Raw genomic sequence first — 14,468 nt, 5'->3', positions numbered from 1 at the left:
ATATATTCTTTTTTATTTAATTTATTTTATATTTATTTTATAAAATGCCTTAAAAGTCAAGATAATTGAAGTAATATACATGAGTTTATTGCTAATTTATTTTTTATTTTATATTTTATTAGATTTATGATTAATTGATTGTAAGAAGAAAATTATCTTGAATGAAGAATATTTTAAAATTGCACATGGGACATAATTAGATGATAACAAATATGATGATTCTTTTCAAGAAGATGAAGGATGAGACCACCAAGAATCTTACACATCGTGAATGTTTAAATTTTAAATGAATATACCAAGAATCATATTTAAAATTTCTACTTTGTATCAACATTTACAATTAAGTTTTGTAGTTTATATCGTTATGATAATAAACTAAATTAATATATCATTGGTTTATGCCATATTTATGAATTACTTTAATTTTGAGTTTTTTTAGGCTTACACCTCGATTTGCCTCGAGGCTTAGGACTCCCCTCGCTAAGGCAAAGCATATTGGTTCCCGATTTCGCCTCTTTAAGAGTATACATTGGAACATCTGGCGATCCCTCAATCTAGATACTTCTTCAGGCAGAAAAAAATGAAAATAGATCCATAAGAAAGTTGGAGTTATAAAAAATGCCTGTAAATTAGGAGAAAAAAAGGTCGTGCATGCAAGAATTAGGCAAAACTACCCCAAAATCTTTGAAAAAAGTAGGCTTTATGTCAACAAACATCTTGAACACAGAAGGAATCTGCTCTGACATCAAAAGCTTTCAAGCGAGAGGGTTTGATGTCCAATCCGTAGAAGCATGTCAAGATCATATAAGTTTGCGTGCTGACAAACAAACTTTGGATTAGCATGGAGATGGCTCTCTAGTCCGCATTTTGTCAAGAGAGGATTAGTTGTCCGATTAAGTTCTTATTTTCTTCTAGTTATTTCTACTATAATTTTTAATTTTATCGTATTTTCCTATGATATTGTTGTTGTGAAAGCATCTGCACCAATAAATCACACATGGTTGTAACATTCTCTAAAAATTAAGTGGAGATTTAGTATTTCCTTCATGAGAAAAATGAGGAGAAACCAATGAAAATAGTTGAACACTTAACAATGAATGAATTAGGAACAATAAAAGGTCTCTACATGTTCTATTCTTCAACAATAAAAAAGCTGAAAGACAGAAAGATATGGTAACATTTTATTTGAAAGTTCTAAATGATATTATACCTGCTGGAAATGAAGATCAGATGGAGATGGCCGAAACATAACTGGCTCAAAGCAATTCCCGGTGTCAAAACTTTGTTGGGCTCTAACAGTACCCAAGTAATCAAGGATACAGGATTCAATTTCTTCCTCAGAGAAATCACCAACAATACTAACCTGAATTAGTAGCAAGCAGGTCAGGGCAACTAGTAGCAGGAAATTTATAGAAATAAACATTTAAAAATTAAGTCATCATTGATAATGCTAAAATTATCTCCATTAATATAATTAATAATTAAAATTCATTATAACTTGAATGCCAACTTAAATTTTAAATGCATCAAAATAACCTATTCTTTAAATTTGTCGCTGCTCCTCTCCTTCTCACTGCCACTGCTGAATGCCTCCACCATTGCAGCCACCACACAGACAAGACCATCTGCAACCTCCATTTCCCACCCCTTCTATCAATCGGTACTAAAGCCATTAGTCGTATTCAGCAAAGAGCCATATCATACAAAAGAGAGAGTTGTGTCGAATAAGAGATGGCTCTTGCGACATTTAAAGACAGGACGGAAAGAAATTGGGAGAGGAAACTGAAAGAACAAAGCAAAGATCACAAATCAAGAGAGAGAAACTCGGCATCAAAGGACAAAACAAAGGAAGAAGAAGAGTCGACTCAGGCCACGAATGGGAGGGTACCCGGGCCTTGAACGGGGTTGCGGAGTCCAAAGCGACTTCTGTTGAGAGAGATGGTCGAAGAAGACAAAAAAGACAGAAGGGTTTCGTCGAGCAATTGATGCACCATACTATTGTGTAGGTGGAGATGATGGGTTTCGTCGAGTAGGAAATCGATGTCCCCGCACAGAAGTAGCTGACTGCAAGCTTGAAGTTGGCTCGGCGTGGGAAGGAGTAATATGACAGATGATTCATGGTGCGTTGAATCAAATGAAGACAAAACAGAGGGCTCGACAGAGCTTTGATTTACGATGAGTTTTATAGTAGGGAGAGCAAGCAAGCAAGGATCGGGTTTGATACTTAAGGCATTGTACTTGCATGGCCAAGAGGAGGAAAAAAAATGGCAAGGTGCAAGATCGTGCATTTAACATCTCTCAGATTTATGTGTCGAGCATCTTTCAACGAGGAGAAGTAAAGTGCGAACAAAAGGACCATTTGACTATCTTGCAATGGCATGAGATGGATTTTTGAGCTTCACCAAGTGTTTAAAATTTGAAGAAGACAGTTGTGGTGCTTCTTGTACAATTTTCATGCAGATTTAAGGTGCTTAGTGATAAGAAGGCTTCAATTGTAAGGTTAGAATCTTTTTTTATTATGTTGATATATCATAATAATGAAATTTATTGAAGTTAAATTTACAAAGAAAATTAAAATGTTAATGACTTAATAATTAAAATTAATTTAGGTTAATTTTTATATTAATTAGAAATTGTTAAAAGACTTGAAATGACAAAATTCTAAATATTAATATGAATATAACTATAAATTAATAGTAATTAATAATAAGATGATTTGAAAAAAATATATTATATGATTTAAAACGAATTAATAATTTATATAATACATTAAAGATAAAGCAAAGGCAACTTACTTTTTGATAGTAAAATTTTAAAATAATGAGAATTTTTATACATTTGATTATAGGTTTTCATTGAAGATAAGTTAGGAGAACAAATGCCATGAGAGCAATCAATGATTGAGATGAGTACTCATATTTTTCATGTCATAGTAATATTTTGATTCTTCTCAACCAAATAATATTATTGTTACTATTACTATTTATATTTCATCACTGCATATTCATGATTTATGGTTCTATTGAATTTTTGTTCATATTATAAAAATGACGTGTACTTAGCATTACTTAACTTATCATAGATATTGAATATTGTACAAGTATATTAACTGTAAAACAAATGAGAATGAATTGATCATTGTTAGATAATTAATATTATAATAACTTTGCATGTGCATGATTGACTATGATAAAGTTCTCTCTCATATGATACTAGCTATGCAAAGCTACGGTACATGTGCACATAAATAAAAAATATTGTATTTATATTGATGTACCTTCATTGACATAAGTTTTGATGGTGCTCCTGTCACAGTTGTATAGAGATAAAAAGAATATTGAAATATAAACAAAATACAATATGATATGACTAATGTTTAAAATCATCTTTAATAATCATATCAAAGCATAACACGTAAAATACTCTTACATTCATTTACCTAAAATTTAAATAGCATTCATATTGCTTTCATTTTCATTGTCTCATTATAATTTATAAATACAAGTATTCACTATCTCTAGTTAGCTCATTTTATTATAAATGAATAATTTAGGTTTAATTATTTAATTAAAAGATGAGTAATAGAAGGAAAAACTTTTATAGAAGACACAAACACCTGAAAACGAGATAAACTTAATTATATTACCTAAACTTACTTTCTTTAGTGGCTCTTTCAATCCAATTGAATTATAATATATTAACTATATAAAATTTAATTTTCACCACATGACCGTCTGTTTTCGCCTTGGTTAATTCCAAATCATGGATTGGGTCGTGATAAAAGTGGCATCAGAGCAAAAAGTTTATGTTTAATTAATGAATCTTATTAAAAGAGCCACAAGGATATGTAACAGAAAACTCTAATATGAAATTCAAGAGATTTGAAATAGTTCTTGTAATTATAAATATAAATATAAAAATTTCAAGGACGAAATTTTTGTAAGGATGGAAGATTATAATGTCACGTATTAACATCATGAGTCATATTTAGCAAAAGAGAGAGTCTTATCATGTTTGAGAGGACTCTTGTGACACATTAAGAGGAGACAGAAGGTGATTTGGAGAGAGAATTGAAGAAAAGAAGATCAAGCAAGAGGAGAATGAAGAGAAAGGCTTGCCTGCAATATACGAAACCGTTGAATAAGCAGCACCGACTTTCGCCACGAATGTAAGGGTGTCTGATGGCCTCGAACATGCTTGCGAAGCCCCAAGCAACTTCTTCTAATCAGAGGAGAGGTGGTCGATAATGATAAAAAAACAAAAGGGTTTCATCGGGTAGCCGATGCACCATACTATTGCATAGATTAAAAAGAAGGCATTCATCGAGCAGGAAATCGACGTTCCCACACAGATGTAGTTGAATGTGGGCTTGAGGTTGGCTCAGCGTAGGAAAGAGGATTATGAAAAATGATTTCCGGTGCAAGGAATTGAATAAAAACGAAAACGAAGACGTAGGGCTCAACAAGGCTTCGATTGCAAAAAAAGGTTTATGAGCAAGCAAAGCACGCTAGCACTAATCAGGAACGCGACCTAGGGCATTGTACTTGTAGGGCCAACCAAAGTAGGAAGAAAAAGCCGCAGGACGCATGAACATGCATTAAACAACTCTCAGGTATGTGTCGAGCATCTTTCAGTTTCGAGCAATATATGTGAAGGAGAAGACCATCTAACTATGTCGCAAGGGCATGAGATAGTATTCTGAGCTCGGCCGACAAATTAAATTCTAAAAAAACTATTTATTGTGCTTATTGTGGAGGTTTTCAAGAGGGTTCAAGGAGTTTTGTGTTAAGAAGGCTTCAATTGTGAGGCTGGATTAACAATAGAATTCTAAAAATTAATAAGAATTATATTATAAAATTAAAAGAAACTAATACTAAAATAATATGAAAAAATAGATTATTTAATTTAAAATAAATTAATAATATGAATAATACAATAAAGAAAAAATAATGGCAACTTGCTCTCTAGTAGTAAAATTATAAAATATTAATAATTCCTTATACTTTTGATTTTAGGTTTTCATTAGAGATTCAGATGAGTACTCATGTTCTTATGATATAGTAATATTTTACTTCTTAACTAAATGCATTTATTACTATTGTTATTAGTTATATTTATATTATTATATATCCTTAATTTATGGTTCTAATAATAATTTTTTTTTCAAAATGTAGGAATGACACGTGTAATCAACGTTATTTAAATTATCATATATACTGAATAATATATAAATATATTTATTGTTATACAAAATGAGAATTAAAGGATCATTCTTAGATAGTAATTGCTATGGTATGCTTGCATGTGCATAACTTACTAAGATGAAGTTCACCACCTTATTCTACTAGTTATGGGAAGCTAAGATACTCAAGCATAGAAATAGAAAAGGATATTGAAATTAATGTACTAATAAAAGTACAAGTTTAAATGGTGCTCCTGTAACAGTAGCACATAGATTAAATACATATTGATATGTAAACAATACAAAAAGATAGTTAATCTTTAGAATCAGCTTTAATGATCATGTTAAATAGGTACAACCCGTCAAATGTTCTTATTGATTTAAGTAATTTTTAATTTTGAAGCATATTATTTTTTTATTCATTATGTTATTATAGTTTAGGAGTGTGAGTATTGATTATCTATAGTTGGCTCATTATTGTTTTAAACTGACATTTCAAGTTTAATTATTTGATTAAAAGATAAGCAACATAAAAGAAAATATTTATAAAAATTGCAGACAATAAAAAAAATGAGATAAATATACTTGTATTACTTTAATTTACTTTCTTTAACGACTCTTTCATCCAATTGGATATAAATTATTAGTTATATAAAATTTAATTACATTTGTTTGACTGTCTGTTCCCGCTCTGGTTAATTCAAAATCCCAGACCGGGTCGTGATACCCCTTCCACCTCAAATCAATCATGCCTAGTTCCCCTCACTTCTCTTTTGTTGGTTGCACCCTTTTTTGCCACTTCCTACCATACAAATCTCCAAAATCCATACATCTTTGCTATTACAATCAATCCCTCAATCTCACGCGCATGAGCGACCTCTCTAACCTCGGTGCACATGCCCTCTAATCCCCTACTCTCATATGCCCTCTCCCTCCACATCACCCACTTCAATTGTAGCTCATTCATCTCAATGCTTGGAGAAGATTTAGCAAGAGCGATGAGAAAAATGGAGGGGAGGAGGATTACCATTAGGTTAAGGGAGTGGACGTTATTTAGTATTTAAAGTTTTATAATGGTATGAGAGTATATAATAACTTCTAGGTAATAGATATGTAAATAAAGATCATTGGCAGTATATATGAAAATCCCCCAAAAATTAAATGAGATTCTATCAATCATATCACTGGAACAAGAAAAGAAATTAACAAAAAATTTGGGTTCTTTTAATTGGAAAAAAGATCAACAATCTCAAGAAAATGACTACTAACCTCCATATTTTCACCAAAAAACTGATTCATCACAGCTTCTTTAACTGAAAGAAGTGTTAATTTTTCCAACGAATCTGGTGTTGGCTCAACAAATCTCTCATCACCATTCAACATTGCCAACATGAGTCTGTGGGCAGTTGAACGTTCTAAGCTTTTTGGTATGGATCGGTAGTACGACAAATACAATTGCTTGGATCTTTCAAACGCATCTTCCAGCCAAACACTATGCTGCACAACAAAAAACAACCAATATCATATTTCAATATGCTAAGCATAATTCGACAAAAGAAACCTAAAGAATAATATACCGTATGAGAAGAAAAAGAAACTATCAAGTTTAATTTGAAAATATAAGAGATACATCAAGAAAACTTTTAAAAGAGCCCACACAATTGTGGCTATGCGGTTCTGGTCTGTATGACAACCGAGTATAATTGAAATTTAACTTAATAATATACATATATTACACAAATCCGCTGGGTAATATAAAAGAATTGCAATAAATGAGACCTGATCCAAGTAACAAAACCATATTCTTAAAGGGGACATAATCACAAAGGATTGACCGTAAAAATTGCAATGGCATACATAATCAGGAATTCAAAAAAATTTAAGAGAAACCATGACGCCAGACCAAACCGACTGACCCGGCCGACCATTTCCATTGGATCATAGTTGCCCCCTCCCCCAATAATCTACTAATATATATATATATATACACATATACATATTATATATATTTATCTGATTAGGGTTCATATTTTGCTTTAGAATTTTCTGTTAACGGCGTCTTTCCCTTATTAGGTTTGTATCCGAGAGTTGGTGGTGCTCCGGCTTGTATCATACTTCAAGCTGGTGATTATCTCCCGCATATTTTCTTTCTAGTCCTCCTTGTCTACTTTTTGCTGGCCTCCTGCCTGTTGCTACCCTCCCTGCATCTCGCCTGCGTACTTTCACCCTCTCTGCACCCCGCCTGCTTATTGCCCCCAACACCTGCACCACCCCTTGTTGTTGTCATCCCTTCCTAAATCTTCCCTGCTACCGCCACCCCTGCTTTCATCCTTTTTGTTTTCTGTCGCTACCCTCTTCACCACCCTAGTTTGCAGCCGCCCATCCCAAACCCCTCTTCAGTGCTCAATGGTTGACCCGCCATCAGATGGCCTTCCAACCACTTTTTCCTTAGCCGCCGCCACATTCCCACCTCACCTTAGCGTGAAAATTTTGTTTGTGTTGTGCTTTTCCCATTTTCATGATCATTAATTGTAACCCTATTTTGCTTGGCGTAAAAAAGTTTACTTCCCCTCTTAGGTTTATGGGTTCACTCCAGTAACAATTAAAATCAGAGCTAGTATAACCCAAATCCCCAAATTTATTTTTTCCCTTTGCTCAAATACCCTCTTCGACACCCAACAATCTAAACCCTGACCAAACCACCATGCAAGAACATGACGGACAACAAAAGATCTATCAACTACAGCAGAGGCTTATGAAAATTGATGATGAGGGCCTAATAGAAAATTATCCTTGATCATGATATGGAGAGTCGAAGAGGAAAAAAAGACGAGAATTTGAATTCTTCCATATGAAGGACTTCAGTGATGAGGAAGACACACCATGATGCTTCAAAATTCATTATCAGAGGCTAAGAAAGAAGGCGAACTATTGACATAGATATTTCAGAGAGAAAGTGAATCAATCAGAGTTTGACGGAGGGATGGATTCGTATGATTTCATCAAATTGTTACAATCGGTTATGAGTATTTAAGTACAAAGAAGTGTCAGAAGACAAAAGGGTGAAGCTTGCAGCTATCAAATTGAAAAAGAACGATTTCTTGTGGTGGGAAAACATGCAAAGGCAAAGAAGAAGTGACAAAATTACTATATGAGAGGAAATGAGGAATGATATGCAGAGGAAATACTTAACTCCTCACTACTAGCGGGAAATGTTTCTAAGGCTCCATCACCTACAGCAAAAACAGCCATCAATGGAGGAGTTCATGGCAAAATTTGACCAACTACAGATGAAATGTGAGTTGGTCGAGCTAGAAGAACATATTATAGCCTGAAATCTGGGAGGCCTAAAGCCGCGTATAAATAACATTGTGCAAATGCAACCCTATTAGTCATTGGGAAATGTCCAAACCTTAGCCTCGATGATGGAAAGACATCAAAAACAAAACAAGCAACCCCCTTATTCAAACAACCAACTGTAACTGTAGATACTAACAAGTATACATCCGGAAGAGTTAGAAAGACTAGATAGGAAAGTGGCAAGATAGATCTGAGTGTAAAGAAAATCGAAACAAAAAGTAATTTGCCCGGTACAGTGCCTGTTATAAGCTCTTTTAGAAGCCACAACTACGGACCCATAATCTCTAGCTGCCCCATGAGCTTAGTTATTTCATTTACGGAGAAGGGTATCATCAAGAAAGTGGGTGAGGGGAAAGCATAGGATGATCGGGATGAACTTCAACTCCAGGGAGATGAGGGAGAAATTCTTGTAATAAAAAAAGTCCTACAGATTGAACCAGAGAAGGATCATTTGTGGCTACAATATAGTATTTTCGCACCAGTTGTACAGTAAAAGCAAAGGTTTGCAATCTGATTATTCACGATGGGAGCTGTGAGAATGTAGTATACTTTCTAATGGTGAAGAAATTGGAGTTGGTGACACAGAAACATTCTTAAACCTGCGCCCTTGGTTAAAAAAAGGAAATGTGGTACATGTGGATCAATAATGCTTGGTTGAGTTTTTTTTAATTGGAAATCAGCTACAGGAGCATGTGTGATATACGAGGTGTTACTTATGGATGCTTGCCAACATCATGGGTTCACAAATACTTAATTCATTCAAGAAGAATGGAAGACATATAATTCTTATGTTCGTCAAGCACACGAGTAGATATCACAGAGGAGATAATAAACTTAAGAGTCACCTTCATGCAATCTCCAATGGCAATGACTTTAGTTAGGTTAGAGGGCACTAAAGAGGAGGTCGAGATCTCATAGCCCATACTACCACTGCTATGTGACTTTCAAGATGTGATGACTCAAAGACTTCCATAGGGATTGCCACCATTCAAGGAAATTCAGCATGCCATAGATCTCATCCCCGGATCTATGCTACCAGAAAAATTTTCCTATAGATTGAAACCTCCTAAGTACAAGAAATTACAGCGACATGTAAAGAATCTCTCTGCAAGAGGTTTAGTCAGAGAGAGTGCTAGCCTATGTACTATTCCCACTTAATGGTACCTAAAAAGAATAGATCGTAAAGGATGTGCAATGCTAGTCAGACCATCAACAAAATCACCATTAAATACAGGTTCCCCATATCTCGCCCGGATGACCTATTGAATCAGTTGCATTGAGCCATTATCTTCTCCAAGAATGATTTACACAACATATATCATCAGATCCATATGAGATCAGAGTACAAGTTGATAACCTCTTTCAAGATCCGAGATGGCTTATACGAGCAGACAGTCATTTCTTTTGGATTGTCTAATGTGTCCAACACATTCATGAGGTTGATGAATCAAGCATTCTAGAATCATAGACGCAAATTTATAGTGGTGTATGTCGAAGATATTATGGTATATAGTAGATCCAAAAGAGTAGCACTTGCAGCACATGGCGACGGTCTTCGAGGTTTTGTGATCATTTAAACTATATGCCACTAAAGAAGTTCACTTCTTAATAGCACGTGTATGTGCTTTGAGCTATCTTGTGTCAAGTGCAAATATTTAGATGGAACCTGTAAAGATCATGGTCATTGTGTGCTGGACAACCCCACAGTCTTTTACCAAGTTGAGATGCTTTTTTGGGGTTGGCACCAATAAGTGATTCATCCAGAACATTAACATCATCATGATTTTCTTTGGAGAACTTTTAAAAAATGAGAAGTTTCAATGGACAGATGCAGCTTAATCTAGTTTCAATACCCTAAAAGAGAATGCGACTCAGGCACCAATAGTCGCATTATTGGACTTCAATCGGTTGATCGAAATGGAGTGTGGCACCTCAAATGTGGGGATCGGAGTAGTATTGAGTCAAGGAAGCCACCCTATAGCCTTCTTCAGCTAATGGTTGAATGAGTGCAAGAGAAAATATTCGACAAACGACAGAAGTTCTAGGGGCGTCAAGGCCCAGCCCAATGCTTAGAATTAACCAAGGCGGGTACAGACGATCAGTCACATTGGATCACTCCTACAAATGATATGATTTTTTTTCAAAAATTAAAGGATTTGATCAAACAGTCATTAGTACCTTTAGGGATAGATAAACACTCGGTATTAGTGTAACGAGCTAGAAGAGTGGTGATCGACTATCGGCTGACTCAAAAGCGTAAGAAGATGCACAAAGAAAAAACAACGTTAAAGAAAAAGAAGATCATATGGATCAATCAGAGGGTTTAAAGGGAAAGAAGTCCAAGAACAATTCGGGTGGAGTTAGCAGATGTATGACTCAGAATACAATAGACACTTGTGTCAAATTCAGAAGACAACATAAAAGTGAATGTTTAATGGGCTCTAATACTTGCTATTGGTCTCGTCAGTCTAGACATATAACAAGATATTATCCATTTCTTGACCAGAGAAGCGTTCAAGATCCAAAAGCATGTGGAGCTCCTTCACAGAAGACTACAGTTGGACAGAAAAAAGATAGTCTATAGTTTCGGCACTGACCCAAGGTCACCCAAAACAAATTATTAAACCTCGAGTATTTTTTTAAAAAAAAACCAAGGGCTAACATATTAAAGAGAGGAAAAGGTATAGATAGGTTGAAGGTATAGATAGGTTGTATGAGAGGGCTTAAAAGAAGGTCCAACTCACACAATACAACACACACAAAAACTCAACAAAGCAAGTATACATAAAGATAAAAAATCAAAAAGCCACCAACGGGCACAAAAGTGCTAGGTACGTCCCACTTTAGTTCTCCCTCTGTCTCTAGCTCAAGGAAGGGAACCAGCTAACAAATTAGAAAGGTGCGTATCATTACTCGAATTAACCAAAATATCGTCCATCAGATTTCTGAGCTCAAGTAGATCTTCATTCTTCTTCTTCCTCCTGGATGTGTAGACCTGTCATTCCTCATTCAAAAATTTACTCATCTGATATATATATATATATATATATATATGATTATATAAAGTAGTTGTTTCGGCACTCTTAAGCTTTTTCTTCAAGTCTGTAATGTACTTTTATGTATTTTTTAGTTTGGGAATCATTTGTGGTTTTTGTGTGGGCAGGGTGTCGTGCTTAAGCCCTCCCTCACATTGTAAAAAAAATATTATTATATAAAGTATAAAAATTACGACCTTACTTGAACAGGATCTGCTCTATAGAATCGTACAGCTGCATCTTTAACAATTAAAGAGGCAATCAACTCAATTTGGTTGATGACACGTGATCTTGGGGTTAGGGCGTGATTAACGGTTGAGATCGAACTCTTCGATCAACGCTGTGGAGGATCATTCCAAGTCGATTATCAACGGCTTGGATGATTCCAAGACTTTCTGACAGATAAATCCAATATAAAGTATAAAAATTAAAATTTAACTCTTAAATAATATAAAGTAAATATTTTAAATAATACATTAACTTTTATAACCATGTTTATTGTAAGATTAAATTTTAAGAAGGGTCGAGACTAAGAAAAAACAAGGTAAATCAAATAGCAAATTAATCAATATCGAGAAGAGTACTTGTACTTTTAATCTATAGTGATAATTTGTTTGTTCTCAAATATTTTGTAGTTAATGATATTTGTTCATGTTTTATTTTGACTGAGTTATTCTTTTTTTTTTATTAATCATATTGTCTAATGTTGCAATTACTTATTCTCATGCATTTGGTGTATATTTTATACAGTATGTTGAATTGAATGCGATGAATACAAAAATGATATGTTTATGTTGACTGTTTGTATGAGCATGACTGAGTATGATAGAGTTTCTACTTGATGATACTAGTGGGAGAACATTATGACAACCATGCACGTATATAGAAAAAGATATTAATATTGATGTGTATTGATCGACACAATTTTTAGAACGTGCTCCTATGACGGTTGTACAGATATAAAATGATATTGTTATGTTACTGATTTAGAAAAGTTCTTTGAGTATCATTAAATATTTTTATTGATTTATTTACAGAACAACCGACATGCATATTATTTACTTTACTCTTGTATTAATTTGGTTTATGAACATAAGAATTCACTGGCTCGTTTAGCTCAGTCGTTTTAAACTAAATTTTTATAATAATTAGATTATTAACAATGAGTATTAGAAGAGAAAATATTTACAGATGACTCGGACAACAAATAACAAAAAAATTTTAAATAAATTTCTTTAATTTATATTGAGTATTGGCTCTATCAATTTTTAAACTGTAGATTACTATAGAAAATTTAATTCACACCGTCCGATCATCTATACCCACCTTGGTTAATTCCAAGCCCCGGCCAGGTCGTGGCAATGTGATCGCGAAAGCGCCTAATCATTCGACGCATTACTTGTTGACAAGCAAGTTCAACTTATCTACAAATCACGAGGCTTTAAAGTCCCTGAACAACCAAAACAAACTAAAGGGTCAACACGTGTCTTAGGTGGTGTTCTTAGCATCATTCCAATTCGTGCTCAAAACTCAAGTAGAAAAGCCAAAATTGAGTAGCAAATGCACTGAGCAATCGTCATTTGTTGATCACACCATGCAGATTCGAGTTGTAGGCGTTCAGGTAGTGTAGTACGGCACAAACAAAGATTTCAGAAAAATCTGGGAGTAGTGTCAGAAGAAGCTCGCCTGCCTGATCTATTCAACCAGAATAAAGTTGTGTATTCTTTGATGTTCGCTCATAGAGTCCAATATTTAGGAAAGTCACACCAGAGGACTTACAAGACACTTTGGCTGAGATAAGACACCCGCACTAGGACAAGAAAAAATTTTAGCCCTAACTGACGAGAGATGTGGAGTGGCATGTCAGACAATGCAGAATTTATCATGTGGCCAAAACTAGAGGGCAAAATACAGATCTATACACTATTTTACCAGTATCAAAGGCCCCATGGTTGGATACTAGCATGAATTTTGTGGTGGGTGTCCCAAAGGCACAGCGGAATAAGGATTCTGTGATGGTTCTCGATGATGGCACCTTTTGTACATTGCCACCGGACAATAAACGCATCACATGTAGATGACTTGTACTTCAGAGACATCATGACACTACATAAAATACCCATGACTATTACTTCAGACAAATATGTCAAGTTTATGAGTCACTTCAAGAGGACCCTGTCAGAGAAGCTTGACACTAATCTTCAATTCAGCTCAAAAGGTCACCAACAAACAAACGGTCAGACGATGTGGTGAAAAAATATTAAGCAATGGGACCTAATTCTAGGCAATGCCAAATTTTCCTACAGCAGTTCAAGGAGTCAGACCATGGGATACATCCCATTTGAAACCATGTACGGGTGTAACCCTCTCACGCCACTTAACTTGGTAACACTCATTTCAACATTAGAAATTAGTGAAGATGCTAAGAAGGTGTTCGAGATTTAGAGGCAACACGATAAGGTAGAAAAGGTGATCACAAAGCAGAACCGAAGTACTAGACAAAGACAATTAAAACGAGAAAGAACGTGACTTTCTACAAAAGGGATCTAGTGTTGATCAAGTTTAAAAAAGAAAGGTTTTTGATGGGATCCTTCAAGTAGATCAAGCATAGAGCAAATAGACATTTCAATATTCTTACGAAGCTGCACAACAACGCCTGCAAGATCGACCTAATAGGGGACTACAATATTTTTGTTACTTTTAACGTGGCGGATTTGATTCTGTGCTACAAGAAAACGAAAGTTTTAGCGAATGAGGTCGAAGCTCCTTCAAGCCTAAGAGACTGACGTAGGACACACCAGGCTGTTTGATTCGATTCAGCAGAAGGGAAATCAGGGGTCGGCCGACCTTTGGGTTAGAATTACGGCCCAAAGGTCACCTTGTTATATATA

The 14,468-nt window shown here is 34.8% G+C and overlaps 1 protein-coding gene across 1 annotated transcript in view; it reads right to left on the bottom strand.

The window, feature by feature from the left end:
• LOC110031474 (stromal processing peptidase, chloroplastic) overlaps positions 1 to 14,468 on the bottom strand; it is a 200,039-nt gene that overhangs the window by 65,807 nt on the left and 119,764 nt on the right. The window contains exons 16-17 of the mRNA XM_020734683.1: positions 6,452 to 6,679; positions 1,211 to 1,363 (exon numbers count right to left, since the gene is read on the bottom strand). Of these exons, the coding sequence (XP_020590342.1) occupies positions 1,211 to 1,363; positions 6,452 to 6,679 (381 nt within the window). The remainder of the gene's footprint in view (positions 1 to 1,210; positions 1,364 to 6,451; positions 6,680 to 14,468) is intronic.

This window comes from Phalaenopsis equestris, unplaced genomic scaffold, assembly GCF_001263595.1.
Source record: "Phalaenopsis equestris unplaced genomic scaffold, ASM126359v1 Scaffold000826, whole genome shotgun sequence".
In the NCBI taxonomy this organism is placed as follows: Eukaryota; Viridiplantae; Streptophyta; class Magnoliopsida; order Asparagales; family Orchidaceae; genus Phalaenopsis; species Phalaenopsis equestris.
Note: the sequence above shows the minus strand (reverse complement) of the source record. Positions and strands in the feature narration are given on the sequence as shown.